The 23,943-nt window shown below is 43.2% G+C and overlaps 1 protein-coding gene across 1 annotated transcript; it reads right to left on the bottom strand.

Moving 5' to 3' along the window:
• Nucleotides 1–969: 969 nt before the first annotated feature.
• Nucleotides 970–19,586, bottom strand: nin (ninein (GSK3B interacting protein)). The gene is made up of 27 exons (XM_061083046.1): nucleotides 19,395–19,586; nucleotides 18,124–18,217; nucleotides 16,985–17,157; nucleotides 14,737–14,782; nucleotides 14,472–14,647; nucleotides 14,080–14,226; nucleotides 13,713–13,880; nucleotides 13,448–13,584; nucleotides 13,109–13,249; nucleotides 12,785–12,959; nucleotides 12,550–12,660; nucleotides 12,296–12,385; nucleotides 12,047–12,182; nucleotides 11,783–11,904; nucleotides 10,324–11,447; nucleotides 7,072–7,170; nucleotides 6,901–6,970; nucleotides 6,643–6,810; nucleotides 6,443–6,559; nucleotides 6,105–6,218; nucleotides 5,849–5,995; nucleotides 5,441–5,620; nucleotides 5,209–5,343; nucleotides 5,018–5,119; nucleotides 4,787–4,879; nucleotides 1,860–1,973; nucleotides 970–1,285 (listed from the first exon to the last, which is right to left on the bottom strand). Exons 1-27 carry the CDS (start codon nucleotides 19,584–19,586, stop codon nucleotides 1,070–1,072), a joined length of 4,587 nt encoding a protein of 1,528 aa, XP_060939029.1. The 3' UTR covers nucleotides 970–1,069.
• Nucleotides 19,587–23,943: the final 4,357 nt, after the last annotated feature.

The raw sequence follows: 23,943 nt of genomic DNA, 5'->3' as shown, positions 1-23,943 counted from the left end.
ACTCGAATATAATAAAATCTAATTTCCATACTATGTCGGTTGTCTTCTATTTTTATTTTGAAAACCAGCAGTCGCTTACTTATTCTCACTCAAAGTCAAAGTTTGAATTTAGTGAAATAGTTTTGTTCGTGTAAGAAATTCACGGAATCTTTCCCGGTAAAGATCTGTTGTGTTTTAACAGGATGAAGTTAAAGAAATAAAAAATAAAAGATAGTCCCATTTTCAACATTTACCGAAAAGCTTGTAATAAAGGGGAACTCCAAATATAGGTGTGACTGCTGCTGCTCTGCTTGAGGAAAATAAACATCTTAAAACAAACAATTCTCTCTTAACTCAAATAAATCAAACAGGATATCAGATTAAAACAATTTATATTTTTTATTTATACTAAAAGCGCAAAGCATGACCATGTTCTCCATTGTAGTGCTTCCTCTGCATCCACCACAAAGTCATCATCCTTCACTTTAATAAAAAAACATTCACAATTGTGCAGTCGGAAAAAATTGCACCTTTTACCGACACTCAACATATTGCAACAGATAATAAGGTTCTATTAGACATAAATAAGGAGTTTTGACACTTGACAAAGTTTGACATGTGAGCAAATACCTTGAAAAGGTCACAGAGTTATTTGCCCGTCCTGTTGTGATTCTTCTGTAGTGAAGGCCTCGGACGGACGTGATTGAACACAATTTCTTTGACAACAAAATAACACTTGTATAAAAAGTACACTTCAGTATTATCTCCTCCGACAGAGAGGTTTAGCATCGTGGTAAAATATTTACTCACATATTAGCAACAGCTTCTGCTTTGAAAGATCAATTCTCATGATAAACAATCATAAAATAGCACATGTGGTTCTTCACTGATCCGAAACAAATACTGCACATTTAATAGTAACATTTAAGTTAAAACAGGATAAAATACGCAAATAAAAACTTTTAAAAATCCATTTGGTTGGATCAAAAAGATTCAATGCATCTCCAAGGACATGAGAAAGAAGCTGTGCAGTTTATGGACGACTTCGGAGTGCTGCTCATGTCCTGAGCAGGTGTTTCTAGGAGTTGCATCATGAACACTTGTAGTGGTACGGTAGAGGAGGAAGGAGCGACGGGTTCAGCTCTCGTACGATCTTGTTCAGGCTGGAGATCTTCTCCTCCAGCAGGTAGTTCTTCTTCTCTGCGATCTTGTGCCGCTGCTCGGTGATCTCCAGAGCCTTCAGCAGCTGAGCGTTCTCCACATACAGGTCCTGGATCATGACGTCCGCTTTGCCGTTCTTGTTGAGCTGGAAAATTTAGACGACAAAGGGTTTGATGATTCCAATATTGTGATACAAATGTTTATTTCATGACTGATATATCGTATTTGCAATAGGAGTCAAAAATAAACGCAATATGATTGTTTAGCCTCAATCAGTGAACTGAAAATCATCCAATAAGAAGCAAAGTAATTATTCCATTCAAGTGGTTTGATTATGAAAAATAATGATGGTATTTATCGGCCGATATAAGATTATCGAAGTATAGGTTAAATAAAAATACAGTATTAGCAGAAAATTACTCCATATTGTCCCCCCCCCCCACTTCTGAATATCTAAATACATTTTACTCTGGCCATTTATACAAAAATCGTATACTTCTATAATCAGAGGACTTTTGAGAATCAAAACAGATGTTAGATTTATTTTTCTTTTAGTAAATTTCAGGGAAAACGCAGAATTATGTATATATATTATAAATTGAACTGAACTAAATACCTTTATCACAATTCATCCCTCCATTGCCATGGTGTGAAGCACTTTGTTACCTTGTGTAGTGCTATACAAATAAAGACAGTATTATTATTATTATATAACTGACCTGTTCCCTCAGTTGAGAAACCTTCTCCTTGAGCAGCAGCTTCACGTTGTGCAGCGACAGTTCAACTTCTCTCATCCTCTCCTCCATGTTCTTCATCTTCTTCTCCCTGTTGTCCTGGTGATGAGACGGAGAATATCATCAAACTGCTGCAAATGTATTCAAATGATAGTATATTTTGAATCTTCTTTACTTTGAGTTGGTGTAAATTTCGGTCAGAAACAACATAAAGACCAAATTGTTGTGAACTAGATGCTTTATTTTGTCTTTAATCCTGCATTTAGTGAGTTCTAGCACATTTTTAAAGGAGATGATACACTAGAAAAATAAATAAAATATAAATAGGTATAAAATGTATTCCAGATACCTACAAAAAATAATTTAATGCATAAATAAAATAAACGCTTACACGATTCTACTAAATAAATAATAAAATAAATCAAATATAATTCAGGTGAATCTATACATGGTGCAAAAAAGAAAACAAAAATAGATTCACAAACCAAAAACATAGATATGACAATAATAGATACACATTGTACTCTTGACACACTACTGGGGAAAAAACAATGATTTGGCTCATGTGGAATTTCTAATAATAAAAACCTGATAAACATTCAAAGTTTAACAGTCATGTGATGAGTTTGTTCACTCCACGTTTAAGAAAAAAAAAAAAAAAAAACACACAACCCTGGAACTTGTGATTTACTTTGGTCGTGCAGCAGCAACACAAACAGCAACTCACTGACCCAGACGACAAAATAACAAAATCGACAGGTAGCCTGAAGAAACATTCGACTGTGTGTGGTGTCAGAGAAGAAATTCACACATAAACAAAACAGACACAAACAGGGAGAAGCTGGTACCTTCATTAAGAAATCGGTAGAAACCCTGACTGGACACAGACTGTCACACACTGAAATTGCTTGATTGTTAGAAAAGGCTCAGAAGACTGTTAGGCACTAACTCGCCTCAACCCTGACACGCCTCGATGATCAAAAGGCAAAGTGTCGAACCAGATTCAACCTCGGAGGATATTTGATATATAAATAAACCCTGTCTCAGTTACAACAAGTGCAAAACCGAACATTCCCAGAAAATGTACCCTGTGTTTAAAGGACTCCCTGTAATTAAGAATTAAAAAATACATGCAGATGTTACATTTTCAACGGCATGTCTTACAAACATGACATTTTCAATGGTAATGCCATTAGCTTAATGGAAATCCCATGGGGTTTTTCCTGTGTTTTTCTGCCACCTGGCAGCAAAGAAATACGATTACACATTCAGGCCTTTTCAAATCAGGCACATTTGCTCACAATCTCCTATAAGGATGCAGAGAGGGCTGACGTTTTGTGCTCCGGTTCGGATATTATCGCTCCGAGCAGAGCAGAGGAAGAGTAGAAAGCAGGGGAGAGCAGACTCCGAGGCAAGAGAGGATTAAGCAGGGAAAGACGCTGGGGTTACAATCCACCGATCCGCCGGTAGCTGTCTGCGTGAGCCGCCCGCTGCTCCGGCACCGGCCCCTGGAGAGAGAAGGTAGGTTCACTTCACCGGAGCTCAGACCACTCCTCTAAAAACCAACACAGGGGCCATAGGCCACAGGCTAAAGGGGCGAGGACACACAATGAAGTGTGTTCTATACTAAATGAGAAAGAAATATGAAATAATGATGATAATGATACGAATCACACAGATAAAACCATGAAACTGTGAGAGGATCTAATCAAATCTTTGTAACCAAGAGCTATTAAGTGTCTTCAGACATTAATAAAGTGGTTTTAATCATTAGTTCTGTCCATACTGGAAATAAAGAGATTTCTTCCTCATGCAGTTTAGAAAATAACATTCTTCTAAGTGCATTGTTTCTTAGCTGAAGGACAAAATCACAATAGTAAACAAAGAAGAAACCTCCTTCAATCTAAGCTAATGATAAGTAGGTATCATACTGTGAGATAAAAAGGACACAAGGAGATGTCAGCTGGTGTTAAATAAACAACGTGACAACTCAGTAAACCTGGATGAGCTACAGCTCCCTGATGGAAAGTGACAGACGCTTGTGCAAATGGTGACAAATGGAAACCAGTGAGCAGGACCACACCCAGACGATGATCACACACCACTACACACATCACTTCAGTCCCCAGACGGTAAACTAAATACAGGTGGTGAGATCAGGAACACGACAGCAACAACAACACACAGGCACTGCAGGCTAAATACCAAACCCAAAAAGTAAACGCTACACACACACACGACACAAGATGAAGACAAACAGGTGCGGAGGCGGATGTGAGACAATCACCAAGAACAAGGAGCACAGCAAAACCAGCAGGAAGACAAGGGAATGGAAAATAAAGATATCACACTCAGCTCAGGTGTTTGGGAAAAGTCCCTCAAATTTAATATTGTTTGCTATAGATTTTAAATCCTTCATGGATTTTTTTGTGATAATTGCTCTTCTTTGCATTTTTAGCCACAAAGTAAATAAAACATTAATTTTTCAACACCTGAATTGAGTGATTTGTCTGTGTGGACACATTTTCTAAACCAGAGTGACAGAAATACAATTGGTGTATTTACATTTAACTTCCACTATATCACGAACATCATGTACAACATGAGATGCAGGTCCCTCTCAGGCATTCATGATGAATGTATGATTATAAGAACAAATAGCCGAGATGTGACGAAAAGAAAATAATAACGGCGCATGAAAAATGCCAGAAGATAAACATAAAACCAAAACCATGCAATAGCACCAAATCTACAGGGGCTAAAATATCAATTACACTACAGGAGAGGTTAAAGTCTCACAGCACAACTGGTTGGTTATGATGCAACAACCCTCATCTTCCTATGCAGCAGGTTTTCATGCTTATCTGTTAAATGTCAAATAAATGTCAGCGGAGGCTCAGGCGGTACAGTACCTGCATGTTGTCCGGCTCGTCACCTCGATGTTGTCCTCTGGGAATCCGGTGAGGGGACGGAGGCAGGAGTCCGACTAAGTGAGCCTGGAAGCTCTGGACACAGCAAAAAACAACGAAGAGAGAATTACAGCCGAGACAGAAACAGTGTGAAGTGACTATTTCAAACATCCCAATATCAGATGAATGGTTACTTCATAAAGTAAGAGGAGAAACGTGGGTATCACAATGTACCTCGAGCAGCTGTGTGGACAGTCGAGCCATTTGGACCTTGAGCGCCTCGTTCTCCTGCTGAAGACTCTCCAGCTCCGTGTGTCCTCGTCCAGCTTCACAGCCCTGAAACCAATGTGCGTACAGGAATTAGAATTTTAAGAGGATTCCATATGTTAAAAAAACAACAACAAAGGTTGACAAAATGCTTTTACCTTGGTCTGTTCCTTTTGTGCCTGGAGCTCCTGCTTCAGAGCGGTGTTCTCCTGTTCCAGAGCCTTCACCAGTGACGACTGACTGGGATGTCTGTGCTGCTTCATGGACAAGATGGTGGCATCGAGCTGACGGACCTGGAGCAGAGAATTAAAGGGTTTCAGTTTGGTGAATGGGAGAGATACAGGAGCCAGCCTTTAGGTATTTAAAGTTAACTTCAGTTGCTCAGCTCACCTTCTCTCTGGACTGCACCATGTCTCCTTTAATGTTCCGCACTTCTGCCTGGAGCCGCTCGTTCTCCTGCCTCAGCAGCTGCTGCTCCTGATCCATCAGCCGAGACATCTCGTCCCTGTACAGCTTCCTGCTCGGACTGTGCAGACCACTGGGGTGCAAGGCCATTTCTAAAACATGGTTCTGTGACAAAACAAAGGCAGAGGTGAACTCCAGATAAATGGGCAGATCAAGGATTTTCTTTTCAGTGTCTTTAACATGACGAGACAGAGCGTATCGTTTACATATATTCAGTAAGAATGTTTAATGCCACACCATCTCTGATCATTTAAACATTTTCCCCATCGAGTTTCACATAGTTACAGATCTCTACAAATGGATAAGATATCTGCATCGATATTAGACTCTTACTTTATCGTTGGAGATCTGCAGCCGTTTGTGTAGGACGGCGACTTCACGTTTGACCGAGTCTCTCTCCTTCTGCAGAACACGGACGTCGGCCTTGAGACGAGAACTTTGATGATTCACAGCCTGACAAGTTTCATCCACTGTCTTCACCTGGAGAGGAAAGAAAAGAAAACATTTTAATAAAAAGTTATCTCCTGCAGTTGCTGCACTGAAATAAATGGTCCAACATTAAAATGAATGTGGTTGAGGAGGCTCTCACCCTCTCTTGAGCTTTGGCGAGCTGGTTGCGGAGGCCCTGAGTCTCCATGTCCACACTCCTCCGCTCCTCTAGCACATGGCTGAGCTTATTCTCCATAGAGTCCAACTTGACTGCCTGAAAAGAAGAAGACGAGTGTAATTAAAAAACTATACTCGATAAACTTTTCTGCTGAAGCTGGATCACAAGGATACATCTCAGGTGCCTGAAGGCCACAAAATACTCCTCTTCACTTGCGTTCACTGGGAAATCAAATGAACTCGGTGCTGTTCACACTCTCTTTCCCTTTGTGTCTGTGCTTTGATCGGGTTGATGTGACGTGTCCACGGCCTCGTTCTCACCTTGTCTCTGAGGTCATACAGCTGCTGGGACAGATGAGTGTTCCTGTCCTCCAGCTGTGCAGTGTCCTCCAGAGCTTTGGTCAGCTCTGCCTCCAGTGAAGACACACACGCTGCCAGCTAACACAAACAGCCACCGATTAACTACCCACTACGACAACCACGAAACCACCACGACCATCCTTTTATAGAACGTAGTTCACCTTGTTTTTGTCTTCAGCAGGGAGCGCCTCCCTCCTCTTCTTGTCCTTCATCAGCTCTGCCAGCTGCTGCCGTAGATTCTCCTTATCAGCGATGTTTTGGAAATGTCTCTCCGACAGGATCCCGTTCTCACCCTCGAGGTGTTGGCCTTGCAAACGCAGCTCCGCAATCTGCAGGAGGAAATATAAATGGACATGTCATGACATTATTCTGAATGAAGACAGACATCCAGCAAAAAACACAAGTTGTATGTAAAGTACCTGGTTCTGGAAATGTTCTGCTGCCTTATGAGCAGCGCCCTTCTCATTCCTCAAGTGTTCCAGAGTTCGTCTGAAATCAAATTCATGGGAATGAAAAACAATATCATTTTACACAATTAAATTAAAATCCACTGGCGAGAGGAATTGAAAATAATATTTGGCATTTCTTACGTCAACTCCCCCTGGGCCTCCTTCAAGTCCTGCTCCTTCAAAGCAGCGATTTTCTGCCTCAGCAGCAGGTTTTCTTCAGCCAGACGACAGGCTTCAGATCTACAGACAGAAAACAAACCGTTAGACAAAATCATAAAAATGGATTCTAACAAGCTACATTCAAAACATGACCAACAGAGTCTCCAAGATTCGTTTCACTACATGCTGATTAAAAGCAGCTTATTCTACCAAATACACACATTGAACTTGCGGTTTCTTCTTCTCTTTGCATCACACAGAGGTTGAGGAGCATTAGGACACTAATCACAGGCAGGAGAAACACTGTGTGTGTGTTTGGGGAACAAAGGGAGGAGCGCTCCTCACATCACCACCAGGGACGGGACCAGGAAAAGCCACAGGATACACGGGAGGACGGGATCCTAGTAGTTCTGCACGTTACCTATGGGCCTGCGTTGTTTCATCTAATGTCTGCGACTTGTCCTGGAGCTCTGTGACGGCTCTGCGGAGTTTGGAGTTGTGCTTCTCAAACTCCTCACAGCAGTTCTCCAGGTCACTCACCGCCTGAACCTTGACCTCCAGCGAATCCTCTCCCGTGGGGCTCTGCGATCGCCCGGCGTCTGGATGCATGGCTGAGAGAGTCTCATACTGCTGCTCCAGCTCGCCTAACAACCCTGCCAGCCGGGCGTTCTCCTCCCTCATCCTGCCGATCTCATCCACAAGGGAAAGCTGCTCATCTTGGAAATCGTGGAAAATGTTCATCCTGGTTTCGAGGCTCCAAACGCTTTTTTCGAGTTCACAGTTTTGCTCCTTCAGTTTGGCATTTTCACACATGCAATCCTCATATCGAATCTGAAGATCTGTCATTTTTAAGGCCTTCATCTCGAGCACTTTGACGTGCTCCATCAGCAGAACCATTTTCACTTTGAGGCTGTAGTTTTCCTCCAGAACCAGGTGGCCTGTTTTGATCTTCTCGGTGTTATGAGCCAGGAGACTCTCGAGTATTTCCGTCTTCTGTTGGAGCAGAGAAATCTTCTCATGCATGAGAACGTTCTCCTCTGTGGCAGTGCTGTACAAACCCTGGAGTTTAGGGTGAGAGGCGCCCTGGTTCTCACAGTCACCATCTTTCTCCAGATGCTGAAGACAATCATGTGAGTAGTCACCGCGCTCATCCTTTCTTTTAGTGGTTAAATGTTCACAGTCCGAATCTGAAACCAATTCAGCTTCCTGTTTATAACTGTGAGAGTTATTTGGTAAAACCTCAGGATCCTCCAGAGACAGTTCACCAGGGTCACCTGTGTCCCCCGGCACCGGTGGTTCAGCCACAGAGTCGTGACAGAGCTCATCTTCGTGGGAAAAGCTTCCAGAATTGTCTTGAGGTTTGGACTCATCCTCACATGATGCACGAGCTGCTTCTTTCTCACCGTCTGCAGCGTCTTCATCCGAGTCCTCGTCTTCAAACACCTCAAGCGATGAGGTCGGTTCACACTGGTTCTCTACGGAAACAGATTCTTTTTTGTTTTCGAAACTCCTATGATTGGAATTAGTTCCTTCTTCACTACAAAGTCCAGTTTCTGTGGAACAACAGCTAACATGAGCATCGTCTTCTGCTTCGTCTGGGTACAAATATCCAGTTTGACTATCAGAATCAACTTGATCTTCACTTTCTTGACTGATATTCTCAGTCGGAGCCATTTGATTGTCGTGTTCTGGGTCCTCAGAGTCACCATCGGTAGCAGGGTCCTCATTATCATATTCCTGATAAACATTTAGGATATTTTCAGGGCCTCTGTGCTCAGAATCAAGTGCATCCGTTACAGTCTCATCCAGAAAAGGTGATGAACAAACTAGTTCTTGATCAGAGGACTCAACAAAGTCATCGATCTGGTTTTCAGGTGATGGACAAGTTTTCTGTTCTTCACTAGAAAAATAAATACTTTCAATAATGTTTTCATTTTCCTCTGTAAATGTGACTAAATCATTTGATCCCCTTTTCTCATCCTTTTCCATCGAGGTTGAAACCCGATTGAGTTCCTCCTCTAGCTCTTCAATTCTTCTCGCAAACATCTCTCTCTCTGCTATGAGATCGTCTTTGTCCTTCTCAACATTATCTTTTAACTTCTCCTCGAGAACAGATGCATGTTCCTGTAGCTCCTTCCTTTCAAGTTCAAAGTCCTCAGCCGCCTGTTGAAGCAGCAGCTCCAGCTCCTCGATCTTCATCTTCAGATCATCTCGCTCGGTCAGCAGTCCAATCCGCTCCGTTATCTGACCCTCGGAAATCACCTGCATCTCCTTGTATCTGGCCTCAAGTTCTAACTGGTTGCTCAGATGCTCTGTCCTCTCCTGTTTGAAATCCTCCACCGTTTGATTCAACAGGAGCTCGGCCTGCAGAGCTTTGGACTCAGACTGAGCAAGAAGCTCGTCCTTGATTCCCTGACTTTCCTGGAGACGGTTATGGAGGTCGTTCAGCTGCCTGCTGAGCTCTATCTCTTTTGTCTGGGCCAAACTAACGCAGTCATCCAGTTCCTTCTGCAGTTGCCGGTTTCCGACGATCACTTTGTCCAGTTCTTCCTCGTGGAGACTCTCTAGCTCACGTCGTTCTTTGGTCCACTCTTGATTCAGGCTCTCTCTCTCCTGCTCCATTTCCACCTCCATCAGTCGTCTGTGCTCCTCAGCATTTTCAAAAGCCTCTTGCATCTGAGCCTCCCAGTGTTGCCTCTGCTCCTCGTGGCTTTCAGAGAGCGCCCTCAGCTCACGTTGGTAGTGCTGATCGAGATTCAACACGTCGGCCTGAAAACGATCTGCGACCAATTCTTGATCACCCGAGAAACGCTCTTCAACTTCTTTGATTCTTTGGGTGAAGCTGATCTGGATTTGCTGCCTGCACGTGGTTATTCAATGAAAGTTATGACAAACACATTTTTCTATTTGAGCTTATTATAAAAGGAATAGTCCAACATTTCATAAAATGCACTTCTTTCTTGCTTAGAGTTAAAGGTGATAAAAGAAAACCACTCCCATGTTTACAGTAAACAGAGCAAGGAGATATTAGCTTAGTATAAACACTTGAACGAGTTGAGCAGCACCTATAAAACTTAAAGGTCAAAGGAAACATTGCCACGTAGCACAGAACCAAATGGACAAATTCAAATTTGTAACTCAACAAGAAAGCGCAATAAATCTGAAATTTTCCTGTAAATGAAGTACACTTAAACAAAGTTAGCATGGGATAAATCAAATAAACCGAAGCCTCACCTCTCCTGAGCCATGTCATCCCTCAGCTTGTCCAACATGCTGCTGAGGGCGTTCCTCTCCTCGCTGTGATTTGCAGTCCGCTCCTTCATGGCCTCTCGGTGGCTCTCCTCCAGAAGAGCCCTCTCCTCCGCCATCGAGTTCTCTAGTCTCTTCTCCACGTCCTCTCTCTCAGTCTCGCGCTTCTCCCTCTCCTCCGTCAACCTGTCCTCGAACATCCCTTCATAATCCTCCTCCAGCTGCAGCCTCTCCCTCTCCCACTCCTCCTTTAGCCTTATCTCTTTCTGCTCAAACTGCTCTTGTACCTGCAATCTCTCCTCGAGGATTCTTTCCAGCAGCGTGTCTCTGTGCTGCTCCTGAAGCCGAGCTCGCTCCGTCTCCCACTGCTCTCCGAGCTTGCTGTCCTTCTCTTCTTGTTCCTTGACGAGTCTCAGCATCTCCTCCTCCAGCAACACCTGCAGAGACTCATTTTTCTGCTCATCCAGCTGAGCTCTCTCCTTCTCCCACTGCTGTGTGAGTCTCTGCACAAACGCCTCCTGCTGCTCCTCAAACCTCAACCTCACCTCCTCTAGTTTCTCCCTCAGTTCAACCTCATGTCTCAGCTGCAGCTGCTCCTTCTGGGTTTCACACTCCTCTAAGAACCTCTTCTCCAACTCAGCCCTCTCTTCCTGCACGTTCTTCATCTCCTCTCCCAGTCGGGCTTTAGAAAGTTCCACCTGCTCTTCCTCCAGTTTCTGAATCTCAGCAGCGTGTTGTTTTCTCAGAACCTCTATCTCAGAGTGATGGATTTCATCTGCCTCAGACTGTTCAGCTTCAAAGTTCTTCAGCTGCTCCTCCAGGTCAGCGGTGTAGGTGTGAGTCTCCAGCAGCTGTTGCCTGAGGTTTCCCACTTCCTCCTCTTGCAGCTTCTCCAGCTCTTCCCTCTCCTGGGCCGGCCTTCGCTCCAGGCGGCGTCGCTCCAGCTCCACTTGCTCGAGCTGGCTCTGGAGCTCCTGTGCGTGGATCTGAACGCTGGTCAGCTCTTCCCTCAGAGTCTGGACCTCCTGCTGGTACTGGAGAGCTGCGAGGGAGTTCTGGTCCTGCTGAGTCGCCCTCTGCTGGTCTACCATCGTATCAAAATCATTGATCTGGAGAAATAACAAATGTAGATGAATTAAAAAGAGTAGTTTAACATTTTGGGAATTGCATTTAATTGCTTTCTTACAGAATTTTGATTTGACATTCAAATGTTAATGTTACTTCACTGCCAGAGAGAAAACATCCACAATGGTTTGAGGCACCGGAGTTAATTGTTCGTTTAATTTTGTTTAACCTCAAAAAAGTTAGATATGTGATGCAGCCAGGAAAAGTAATAAATATCAAAATATATATAAAGCGTATATTAACGACTAAAATGCTATATGCTTCAATTCACACTACTAATATTGCATCAATGTCTCTACTTGATATCTTCTCAATGTACCTTGGTTTCCAATTGGTTTCGCAGTTCCTCCATTTCCTGAAGGTGTTGCTCCTTCAGCTGCTCCATCATCATCTCTGCCTCCAGACTCATGCTGAACGGCTGAACGTCCTCGGAACCGATACCTGAAAGAAAAAAGTCAAATTAGAAGTTTGTCACTGTGACTTGTTTCAGTGCAAAACCTCAATCTCTCATAATGAAAAGTTGTTAGTGCATTGACATCATTACTGAAGGAATTCATTTGAAGTAAACGTGGTGTAAATGAACCTGGATCAGACTCCATGCCGGGACTTTTACTCTCCAGCTCTTCAGAAAGCGGTTTGATGCAGGTCTGATGAACTCGACCAAGACTGTGGAAGTCGTGCAACTCGGACTGGAGCTCGTCGATGCGATCCTGCAGCTCCTACAACAAAAAGAAACAGGTTTGAATTATTAAATGACTAAAATAAGTAATTCTAACACGAATATCACCGTCACCACATGTAACTGTATTCACAAACAGGTAGAAAAGATTACCCTGCACTGAGCTTCATGGCCACTGCTTAGATTTCTAATACGTTCCTCTTGGAGGAAGAATTCTGCACTGCCAGGGTCCAAGTCTCCAAACTACAGAAAATAAAAACAGACATCATACAATTAGAAACAGCAAAAAGAAATAAAGAGCTGTGCAAAATAGGACAGAAACAGAGGTTGGTATGTTCTACCAAAAAGTCAGATTTATGAAATGCAGAAATGCCTTTACAGTATGTACATTCAAAAAATGCCTGTACCTTTTCTTTCATCACTTTCTCCAAACTTGTCTGAAGCTTTGAAATGTGACTTTGAGCCTCGACTAGTTTGTCTGTGCTGTCCAGCAGCTCCATCTCAAGACGTCGGTTTTCCTGGAAGATACAGATAACAACATGACATTGGTTAGTTTACACATATCAAATAGTAAAGAGATAATAGTAATTAATATAGAGGTCCACAGGACATTACAATCATCACTAAAGATCCTTGTGGTACCTTCACAGAAATGGAGAGGTGGTCCCGGAGAAACGATTCATCCTCCCTGATCTTCTGGATCTCTGCCTCCAGCTCCTCTCGCTGCAGGCCGGCCTGCTGCTGGATCTGATCCATCTCCTGCATCAGCTCCGATCGCACTGCTGCCAGCTTCTCTTTCTGCTCCTGCTCAAGCTTCCTGCAAACATGTAGCCACAGAGGATCCACAATGTCTCAATATTCAAATGTACAATAGTCAACACAGATTCAGACATTCTGTATATGTTAACATGGCCTCTGGTTGAAATAACATGAGTTTATAAGACCATGATGAGAGATAGTATTTACCTGAGCTTGAGGGTGTTTGTGCGCTCAATCGCAGAGTGATGCTCGTCCACCTCAGTGGCGAGTTGAGTTTTCAACTTTTCTGCTTTTTCCAGGTCAGATCGGATTTTCTCTTTCTCTCTCAGTTCCGTGTCTACGCGCTCTCTGATAAGAGAAAACAACGGGGTCAATAATAATTGTATAAAACCAGGAGGTACGCAACATGAAAGTTCTAAATAAACAACCCCACAAATCATCTTGGAGATTTTATTTGTCTTGTTAATCGGTAGATTTATGAATATTCTGAATAAAGTTATTCAAACATAAACAAAGAGATTCATTACAGTGATGACTCAAACTCACAGGAGGTGTCTGATCTCAGCTCTGAAACTCGCCAGAGCCGCTTGGTGAATCCCGTTCTTAGTAACCAGCAGCTCGTTTTCAAGAGCCATGGTGAGATCTCCAAGACTCAGTTTGCCATCTAGGTCGAAATTCAAAGCCTGGGAAAAAATTAAACTTTGTAAATAACTTTCTTTAAAATAGCACAAACATTATAACATGCTTTCTGTTATGTTCAAGATAATTATTGGCCCCAGCCCTAACCAGAAGAATAGATTTAGTGCTGTACCTGCAGGATCTCAGTGCTGTTTTCAATGCCTTCGTCTATCCAGGCATCCAGAATGTATTCAGCTGGAGTGAAACCTGTTCCGTCATCAAGGGTGGAGAAGAGACGCATGCCGATGGTGCTGGTCAACACGGAGGAGGTGGCGGTCCGACGGCCTCCTTCATCAAACGGCTGCGTGGGGGGAGAAACTATCAATCTCCGAAAGATTTCACTTAATCTTCAATTATTCAATTACAGAGAATCTAGTTTACGGCAGTTTGTGTCAAAACTCTTTCATAAAGCTTCAACAAATAAACAACAAACATATTAATTAACAAGGGAATTGCGCTCACAGTAACCAGGTAGAACTGCGGGGGGGGCGGCGGCGTACCTGAGTGGAGTGATGTCTTTTCAGCTGTCTGTAGGGCGTGGAGGCGGAGGGTGTGGGGGGTTTGTTGTGGTTTACAACCCTGGATACGAGCTCCTGAACGTTCATGACTCCTCCGCCAGTTAGACTCTGGAGGAACTCCTCATTTATCTGGAAGATAACAGTAGGTTTTCATTACAGCAACGATATTTCCTTGAGAGGGAACAGTGGAATCAAAGGAAAAACAAGTAAACAAGGCAATGGAAACGTGTATGTAAAATAAAATCACATATATTTAAACTTTTTTTGTGCCATATTGCATAATAATGCACATGAAAATCATTTAAATTGAGTATTAATGTGATGGACAAGTCTGCCCTGAGAGAAAGGGCTTCCCCACTGAGTCTCGTACTAACCTCCAGGCCCAGATGTTCACAGACAGCGAGCAGCTCCGTGGGATCGGCACATCTGTCCCAGGGTACGTTCAGCTCCTCACAGGCGTCACGCAACCGCTCCTCCAAGCAGGACGGCAGAGGAACGACAGATCCCCGAGGCGTGCTCGGCTCATCGGGGTTCCAGAGGTGCATTTGGCCTAGACGCAAGAAAAGAGACGGTGACTGTTTACTGACAGTATGAAGAACATTAAAAAAAAGTTTTTAAAATACTGCTTCTTTGACGTACCTTCGGCCTCATACTCCTCCGTGTTTGATTCGTGGGCATTCCAGCGCTGGAAGAGACAAAAAGGAAATTGAATAAAGAAATTGCCAGATCAATCTCCTGTGACAATCTGCATTTTAAGTTTATAAATGAGGCCAGGTCGAATCCGGGTGCAGGGGGGGGCCTGGAGTGTGTCACAAAACAACACAGGAGCTTTTGTGATGGCATGAGGGCTGAGAGAGGGGGGTTGGTCAGTGGGTAAATCAGGAATAATAGGAAAATGCATCATGGAAAGAGACTTCTTCATTTTCCTCCCGTCTTACTCAGACTTTTTTGAATACATCCACAGGAAAAATTCTAATCTTATCACCCATAATTTTCCCATGACAGCTGGAAAAACTGGTGCTGAAAAAGACTAAGATAAAATAAAAAGCTTGGATATTAAATGAGGTTTATGGTTAAATTGTTGTTTAATTCAACAAAAAGAAATAGTATAAAAGGTTTGCAAGTCCCACAGAAAGATTTAAAGTTAATTTCTGAATCAAAAAATTAAATTAAAACTTCTTTTAATTGAAAGTCTTTGCACAGAATCTCCAAAAACAAGAAATATGAAAGGAGGAGGGGCTTCACTGGGTGCGACCCGCTGCTCTCCAGCCCCCGATGGGCCGGCTATTGTTTGGCAAGTGAACGGTGACGGAATGAAGAACAGATGGGATTCTGCAAGTGGCGTTTTGATACATGGTGTATAGGCATCCGGGCGGGTGGGGGTGGTCGGGCTCATTGTTTTCTCTTTCACGGCCAAACTCCCTCCTCCTCCTCCTCCTCTCAGAGCGCCGGGCCTGTCGTCTCTGTGGCAGAGCCCCCCTGACCCGGCCCCATCTGCCGGCCCCCGGGCTGGACATGGTAGCATTGTCACAACCTAGATTAGTCAACACCAGGACACGCTTCACTTCAGGGTCTCAGATAGTGTTTGTCTTGGCGATGGCCGGCCGGCCTCTGGGGCGGAGTCACAGATAACACACGGAATATTAACACATCCATCCAAACACACATACACAGAGACACACACACACAAGCTGAACTGGCCGTCATTGTGGTGTTTTGTTGACCAGTCGTTTCTTTGTCGAGATGTGCTTGGCTTTCTTCAGGAGATCCATGCTTCAACATCGATATGAAAAATGGCTCAGTTGTCTCAAACCTAACACTAAAGCCGTAGCAATCAGTACTTCTTAACCTTACACGTTTTCACTATTTAATAACTTATTAATTATTAATATTAATTTGTTTCTAATAATGAATAATTTAGTTTCTAAAACATTGAAGGCCAAGATGATGTATCCAAACAAGGCAAAAAAAGCAAATGGTTAAATATTTCAGAAGCTCGAAGTAATAAATGCTGACACCTTCTCCTATTAGTTACATACTTACTACTACTACTGATAAATAAAATAAAATAAATATATAGATAAATATCAATTTAATTTTCAGAGCCAAACGTGAATTCTTGCAGGAATTTCCAGCAGCAGCAGTGTGAGCTGAGGCTTCCTCACATATGTCAAACCACTCTCTGTGTCAGCAGTGAGAGCTGGATTAAAATAATCCAGAAGATCAGGCCGAGGAGCCACGCAGAGAGTTGAGCCGGTCACGTCCACGGACAAACTAATGCTGTGTGCAACTGTCTCAACACTAAAACCAGAGCAGACTCAGGGTCACATTTAATGTCAATAATAAATAAAAATAGGACAAATGAAAGCAGCCACTGGGAATATTAACTATAAATACTACAACGTGAACCCGTCTCACTCTTTTTCAGCTGAAAACTCTGATCTGCTTAAACATGATGGGAAGTAAATACCTGGATTGCTGTGGTGTTGCCGTGTCAACCAGCAGATACACACAGTGACACTTGTCGACTCCCATAGAAACGCTTTGTGACACATTAAACTAACATACGGCACGATGTTACACAAACATTGCGGATGCATCTTGTTGACCTAAGGCTTATGGAACAGTAATTATCCTCACACTGTGTTATTTACAGCCAGAACAATTTTATGCAACGACCAAAGCTCTGTGGATCCTGCGTTGGAGGCGTCTACGTTACATTTCAGGCTCTACCCTGCATAACTCTAAGCTGATTAGCTAAGAATAACGCGTCGCCACCAGGTCTTTGGCTGCAGAGAAACACTGAACATCCAAGGGCGCACGGCCGATAAGGATCCGAGCGTCTGGAGGTTCAGAGCAGGAGCCGGAAAAAGTCTTAGACCTTTACCTCACGTTTCCTCGGAACGGCTGAGTCATAGTTGTCCTCCAGATCCTCTCCCTCCGCTGGGTTCACGTTGGTAACTTCAGAGAAGTCGGAGATAGGCTCCACTGAGTCGGGCGTGGAGCGGCGGCCGTAGCGTTTGCTTCCCTTCACAAACTTGGGTTGGATCTCTGGAGACTCTGAGGGGAGAGAGTGAGAATGAATTGAATATTAGATTGGTTATAAACAGGGATTCTGCATTTAAATTCAATTTAATATCACAAACTTTGAATATCTCAGCATGCACATAGCATTTCACAGTCTAAAGTACAAAGCCGTGGAGACAATATGACCTAGGATTATTTATTATCTATTACTTCCCTGCACTCCCAGTATTAACGATAATTTCTCATTATGCAATAATTTAATTTAAAGTTATCTGGATCTGAAAAAGAAGCAGAAGATAAATTACTAAATTAAACAATGAAACATGACTATTTAAGAAAATGCATGCTTTGTTTTGGCTAAAATTTATAGGATGAGCTTATTATGAATAGGGGCAGTATAACAGTGTTTGCTACAGGTCTGATGGTGATGACAGATTTAAAAATTAAAACTGTTTAAATACCTTCGAAGGCCTTTATAAGAAAGTGCTTTTCAAAAGCTGCAGATTTCCTGTTACATACAGGGAGTAACTTCAGCTGTAGCCTCCAGCAGCTACTTCTCCAAAATAAGTAACTTCTCTAAAAGTGGAAACCAAAAAAGTCTCTTGAACCAGCATCATCGGATTTTGTTTCAGTGAACCAGAAAGTACAAGACGACTTTCATTTTCACTATAAGCACCCGGTCCGTTACCACGACTACAGAGCAGACTGAGCCAGTGGTGCAACCATGACGGTGCAACAGTTCAGCTGAAGGTTAATTGGTTTGGGCCGACACTTTTGGCTCAGTGCCTCCGTATGTTCGCTTACAGCTGAATCAGCATTAGTGCTGTTCTACTTGTTCAGCCAACACAGTCTCTTTCTCCGCTTTGGTGACTTGGTGAATATAAGAGGTTTCTTTAAAGTTCAATATTAAACTGATACTGATATTATAAAAAAGTTCTGTGTGTTCAATCGGACTCTGACGGTGTTTTGTCTCCGTGAACCTTTGAATCCCAACTTTACCTGGTTTCTGGAAAGTTTCCTCTTCGGCTTGAGGCGGCTCGATGGATGATGACAAAACCAGGATCAGTGCATTCTTGAATTGGTCAAAGTCAACCTGCAACAAGAAAAGAAAAAAATAAATAAAGAGATAATGCATTGAAGTAAAGTTCAAACTAAATGTGAAACTTCTTTGTATAAAATGCAAACAATGCCGAGGATGTGAAGCCAAGTAAAAATGTTCATGAAATTCCTCAGACTGGGTGTAATTCCCTGTGAGGGACGGAGGCCGGGTGTCCCTGGGTGTCCCTGTCTGTCCCTGGGTGTCCCTGGGTGTAATTCCCTGAGAGGACAGAGGCCGGGTGTCCCTGGGTGTCCCTAGGTTCCCCTGGCTGTCCCTGGCTGTCCCTGGGTTTCCCTGGGTGTGCCTGGGTGTGCCTGGGTGTCCCTAGGTGTCCCTGGCTGTCCCTGGGTGTCCCTGGGTGTCCCTGGGTGTCCCTGGGTGTCCCTGGCTGTCTGGGTGGAGGAGGGACGTCACACTTCAAGAATCAACAGCTGCTAACCCTGAGTATGGAGATTTTCTTTGTGCTGCGGAGGCTGGCGGCTGAGGGGGTTTCTTCTTTTTGACCTTATTGTCTGATGGTAGGTAATCAGTCCGCTTGCCCCTCCGCTAACATTCCCCCCCGCCCACACAAGGTCCACACTTGCTATACAATAGCCGATCTGCCTGTGCACACGCGTGTAGACACACAAAACTTCATGCAGACGTGTGGAGGCGAATAGTTTGTGAGGTCTCATCCTTCTAAGGATGATAAAAACTGGAGATTTGCTGAATATAAGTTCATTCATACACATGTGACCTGTGTCCTGCCTGTTTCATACATTTCCACATGGAGCACCCTCAAACAGAAGAGGGTGATTATCTGGCTGTTGTCCTGACGACAGACACCTGGGATGATGGGTGCACATTTTCTCTCCAAATCAAGACGACCAACAAAGCACCCAAAAAAAAAAAAAGCCTGGAGACACAATGACCTGATTCTGGAGTGGCTCAGCGCAGGCGTCTGCCAAACTGAAAGGACAGAGGACCCTCCACACAGGGAAGCCAGGAGCTCACATGTACATCAGAGGAGGAGGAACAATAACTCTCTTGTAAAAAAAACAGCAATGCCGAGAAAAATCACCCCCCAACGGTTCCCCACCACAACACGCAAAGAAGCACAAAGACGTGCAGTGACCACGGTCCATCACACTGACTTCTTTCAGGGGCAGAGGGGGGGTGGGGGGTAACTCACCCTGGCAGTGAGGCGGTCCTGGTTCTGCAGGAGTGCGTGGAGAAGAGTGGGCGTGGCATCTTCCAGGTGCAGCGACTGGCAGAGGTCGGACAGCTCCTCCGGCGCCAGCGAGCCGCAGCCGCTGGAGTCGAAAGTGTTGAAAAGTTCCTTCAGCTGCTCCTTGTACCGGTCCTGCTCTCGGCCGTCGTCCATCCCACAGGACAGCACCCGGCCCTGGAAGGAAAACAACACGGCCTTTAGAGAATCCCTTCATTGCATTTCAGCTGACGTGTGCGTGCAGAGTGACGTACCAGAACATCGTTGGCATTGAACTCCACTGTTACAACGCCAAAAATAAAATCAGGTGAACGTCTCTTCAGTCTATATTTACAAGATAGTTCGTCAAACTACATTTGAAACTTCTCCCAGCGAGAGAGAGAACATCGACCTCACCAGGCTGTTTGTCTGACAGCTCCTTCAGGTGAGGGTGTTGCCGAGCAACTGAGCGACCGACACGCAGCTCCAGCGTCATCTGGGGCCAAGACGCTGCTAATCCAATTAGAATGATTAGACAATCGGGCAAATTGATAGACATGACCACGGCGCTCCCTGGACTCTGAGCTGGGACATAAATACTCCACCAGCAGAATGTGACACAACCATAAAGTACAGAAATAGTTTTGTTATTTAGAGATTTCTGATTTATTTATAAACTATATCATCAAATGAATGAATTTAAATGTAAGACTGACTTTTTGACACCTAGCATAGTAAAAATCATGAAGTTTTGAGACTAAACACTGTGTTAATGAGTAACAATGACCAAGGACAAAGGCAATAAGGTGGCAGTGAACCAAGTGGAACAAGCAGCAGGGGACTAATTGAGGAGGTGACACCAGAAACTTCTGCCAACTTGGATTTGGCGACGTGTGGGATCAGTTACAACCAGACAGAAAGTTTTTTGTTCTTTGTGAATTTGGGACGCCTCATTTCTGTTACTGGAAAAACAAAGAGAAGGGAGAGCAAAGCACGAGAAGAAGACTGGGGCGCAGATCGGTAATTAAATGCAGAGGAAGCTCAAATTCTCTCCAAGCAATTAAAGAAACACAAACAATGATTCTTAATGATCTAAGTGGCTAATTGGTTATTTAAAGAGATGAAGGTGAGAAGTACCCGGGGGTCAAGAAAAGAAGAGTGTTCACAATGACATAAGAGAAACAGATCAGTTCATCCACCTGATGCATGTGACTGGAAATAGCAGCAGAGAGTTAAAGCCGTCAACTACTTCTATTTTTACTTTACTTCTAATACATATATTTTAAGCCTGACTTCTTCTTATGAGAAAATTTCTGCACCAGTCATCATTTTACATGGTGTCATTATTTTAGCTTTCTAGTGTTTATTGAACTTTAAACTCTCTCTTCAATGCCTTTGTGCTATTTGGTACTAGAAACTTTTTTTTAGAGCTTATTCCTGCATATTTGCAAGTTTGGGCCTTTATATATATATCCAATTCAGTGAGCACCCCCCGACCCCTCCAGCTTTTCCAGCTGCTCCCGGAGATCCTCGAGCACTCGGCCAGGTGTCCCCCCAACACCCCAGACTCGGGGTTCCCTATTCACCACAGACAATAGGCTGTCCACAAAACCCAAATCAGTATTCTGCATCTGCACATTCGATTGGCTTATAAAACACATTAACAAAATCATGGCTCAGCAGAAAGAAATTGGACAAAGTGTCGAGAATTTAAAACAATTTCAGGAAATTTGCAAAGATTCGCTACATCCTGACCCATGTTGGGAATAACATAGCAAAATAAAAGTTTGTGTGATGATTCTCTCCTCAAACTGGTTTTGTGCCGGCGCCTCTAAGCCAATTAGCTGCTCGGCCCCTGGTCAGTGGTCCCACAGCTGCTGAGGCCAAAGACTCTCACTGGTATCACAAGTATACAAGGTTAATCCTCACACTACCACTGCTTTCACTGGTGCTGGTGAGACTGTAGCAGATGTCAAACCAAGGGGTAAATAAATAAATATCCCATAACAAATAGATATGAATTAACCGTCTGTTCTTGTCAGTTATCAAAGTATTCTCCAAATAGTCTCTCATCATGTTGTATTAGGTTTTTCTTGCATAGGGAGGAACAACATTTAAAACTGCACAGTCACTAATTCAAATTAAATCAAACAGCGTTAAGACCATTATATATTTTATATATATTATATTTCACATCTATAAAACCAGGTTCTTGAAGTCTCGCCCATTATTTGAATAATTTGGATTATCAAATTAAAATTATAAACAGTTATAAGGTTTTCATTTATCATCATAATCCCCTTTAAAAGTGTGATGCATATTTTGTATTATTGTCTTTTCTTTACATCACATTTCCTATAATTATATAATTTGATAGATAGATAGTTGGGTGTGGTAATGGAGATATTGACAATACAAATATTTTAACTACAAGGTGATTAAAAGACAAATAACCGCAGGATGAATATTGAAGCTGCATATAAATACAGATTTAAAGATGAATCACTGAAGCTCCACAAGTTGTGCATTAGACACAGTTAGGTAAAATGATGGTAAAGCAGATTTTTTAGTTTGAAATCATCTTTTTTCACAGGCCATGTGTGAGTTTTTAAAAACACTGAGCAGCTTTGTGACTAAACCAGTGAGTGAACCCAGTGAAGAGTGAAGTGTGGACCATGAGCTCAGGAAACACAGAGTGGGAAACAACCAGGAGAAGAGTCAATAAATCAGATTGAAGCTGAAGCTAAGTGAACCAGTAGCATCCCTCAGTGAAAACACATCTAATAAGTAATGATAAGTGATCCAGTGACTCACAGCTGCACCTGAACGAAGCTCAAACTGTTATGAGCTATATGCAAATATTTAAAATCTAGTTTATCTATATTAACCAGATCCTCAGTGCAGTGTTGTGCTAAGCTAACGATGCTAATCCAGCAGCAGCAGCAGCAGGAGCAGCGTTGGGACTCAACGGTTCATCCCGGGATTTGACCCTAGAATCGGCCTCGGGGGAACGGGTACCAGCGGTAACAACGACCCGGGGAAACACTCACCGAAGTGTCCGGACCCGGAGCGACTGTCGGCTCCTCTTCTCCAGCGGAAACCTGCGGATGAAACGCGGCCACGAAACAAACTTTTTTTTTCAAAAAAGGACTGAGCTCCCGCGTGGATGAACCGGGCTGAAGGCAGCCTCTCCCCCGCAGAGACAGGCGGGCAGTCCCCGGTGGGTATGACCCCGTGGAGGGTGGTTAAGTGTCCGGGAGAAGGTGTCGTCTCTGCCGGGGATGATGGTTGCTTTGTGTCCGCGGCTGTGACATCCTCCAGTGGTGGGGAGCGGATTTTGAAAAGTGACCGGAGGAGGAAGGGGCGGTGACAGGGAGCCTGAGTGGCCACAGCCCGGCCCCCTGAGGACCAGAGCCCGGCCCCCTGAGGACCAGAGCCCGGCCCCTGAGGACCAGAGCCCGGCCCCCTGAGGACCAGAGCCCGGCCCACAGTGGAACACAGCCCGGCCCCCTTGGGACCAGAGCCCCGGAGACATAGAACTACAATACGAGCTAAAAAGAAAATAACTCCACACCAATTTCTATCATCTTTATCATATTATTATTGTTTCTATACCTTTTGCTGGTTTTATGCTTTTATCCAAAGTCTTTGTTTTATTGGTAACTTGTTCTTATTTCATGTTTTATTTGTAAAGCACTTTGTATTTGTATGAAATGTGTTGTGCAAATTAAATATACTTCTATTAATATTATTATATAAAGTTCGACAATGTATATGGAGGAGGAGGTCAGGTCGCTATAGGAGCAATGTCATGGAGAAGACAGATCAAGAAATAAGAGAGGAAAGTTTAAAGACAGGGAATTTAGATAAAGCAAAATAAATGTGTAAATATGTAAAAAAAAAAGTCAAATACAATAAGATAAGACAAGACAAGAAAAGACGAGATAAGATTAAATAACATAAAACAATATAAGATAGAAAAAGGAGAAGTCAAGACAAGATGAGATGTGATAAAATGAAAATGTACTGATCCCATATCAGGGAAATTCGCAGCAGATGAGGTAGACAAGAGAATACAAAATGGAAATAAAAACAAAACAATGAATACAAATACAGAGTATTTACATATCATACACATTTGACTGTTTAGTGTAAGGAAGTATTGAAACTGACCTATCAATATATGCAAAATATATTCATACAAATTCACCATAGTATAGTATATAGCAGTTTATTTGTATAAAAACCCTTAATAGTGAAATGTAGGAAGCATGAGTGAAACATGCAACATGCAAAGAGCAATAATATAAAATATAGAATATTAACAGGATTTCATATAAAAAAAAACACAGAAGTATAATTTAAAACGTGCATGGATGTGTGACTATATTGACTTTAATAGAAAATGGGCTTGAACGTCTAGTTTGTCGATGTAAAAACAAACTCCAATCCCCACAATGCCTTGCAGGGCCTTGCAGTGCTCTGCAGCACTATGACCACAGTCATCTGGGCGTGTTTTAGTCTGTGAAACAGC

This window comes from Limanda limanda, chromosome 12, assembly GCF_963576545.1.
Source record: "Limanda limanda chromosome 12, fLimLim1.1, whole genome shotgun sequence".
In the NCBI taxonomy this organism is placed as follows: Eukaryota; Metazoa; Chordata; class Actinopteri; order Pleuronectiformes; family Pleuronectidae; genus Limanda; species Limanda limanda.
Note: the sequence above shows the minus strand (reverse complement) of the source record. Positions and strands in the feature narration are given on the sequence as shown.

Excerpts from the sequence above, each read along its gene's own strand:
- nin (XM_061083046.1), bottom strand. The coding sequence starts at position 19,586 with ATGGACGACGGCCGAGAGCAGGACCGGTACAAGGAGCAGCTGAAGGAA. Across the intron at positions 5,621-5,848 it reads TGCAGATCTCCAACGATAAA|AACCATGTTTTAGAAATGGC; the intron begins GTAAGAGTCTAA and ends GTTTTGTCACAG. Across the intron at positions 5,120-5,208 it reads CACAAAAGGAACAGACCAAG|GGCTGTGAAGCTGGACGAGG; the intron begins GTAAAAGCATTT and ends CATTGGTTTCAG.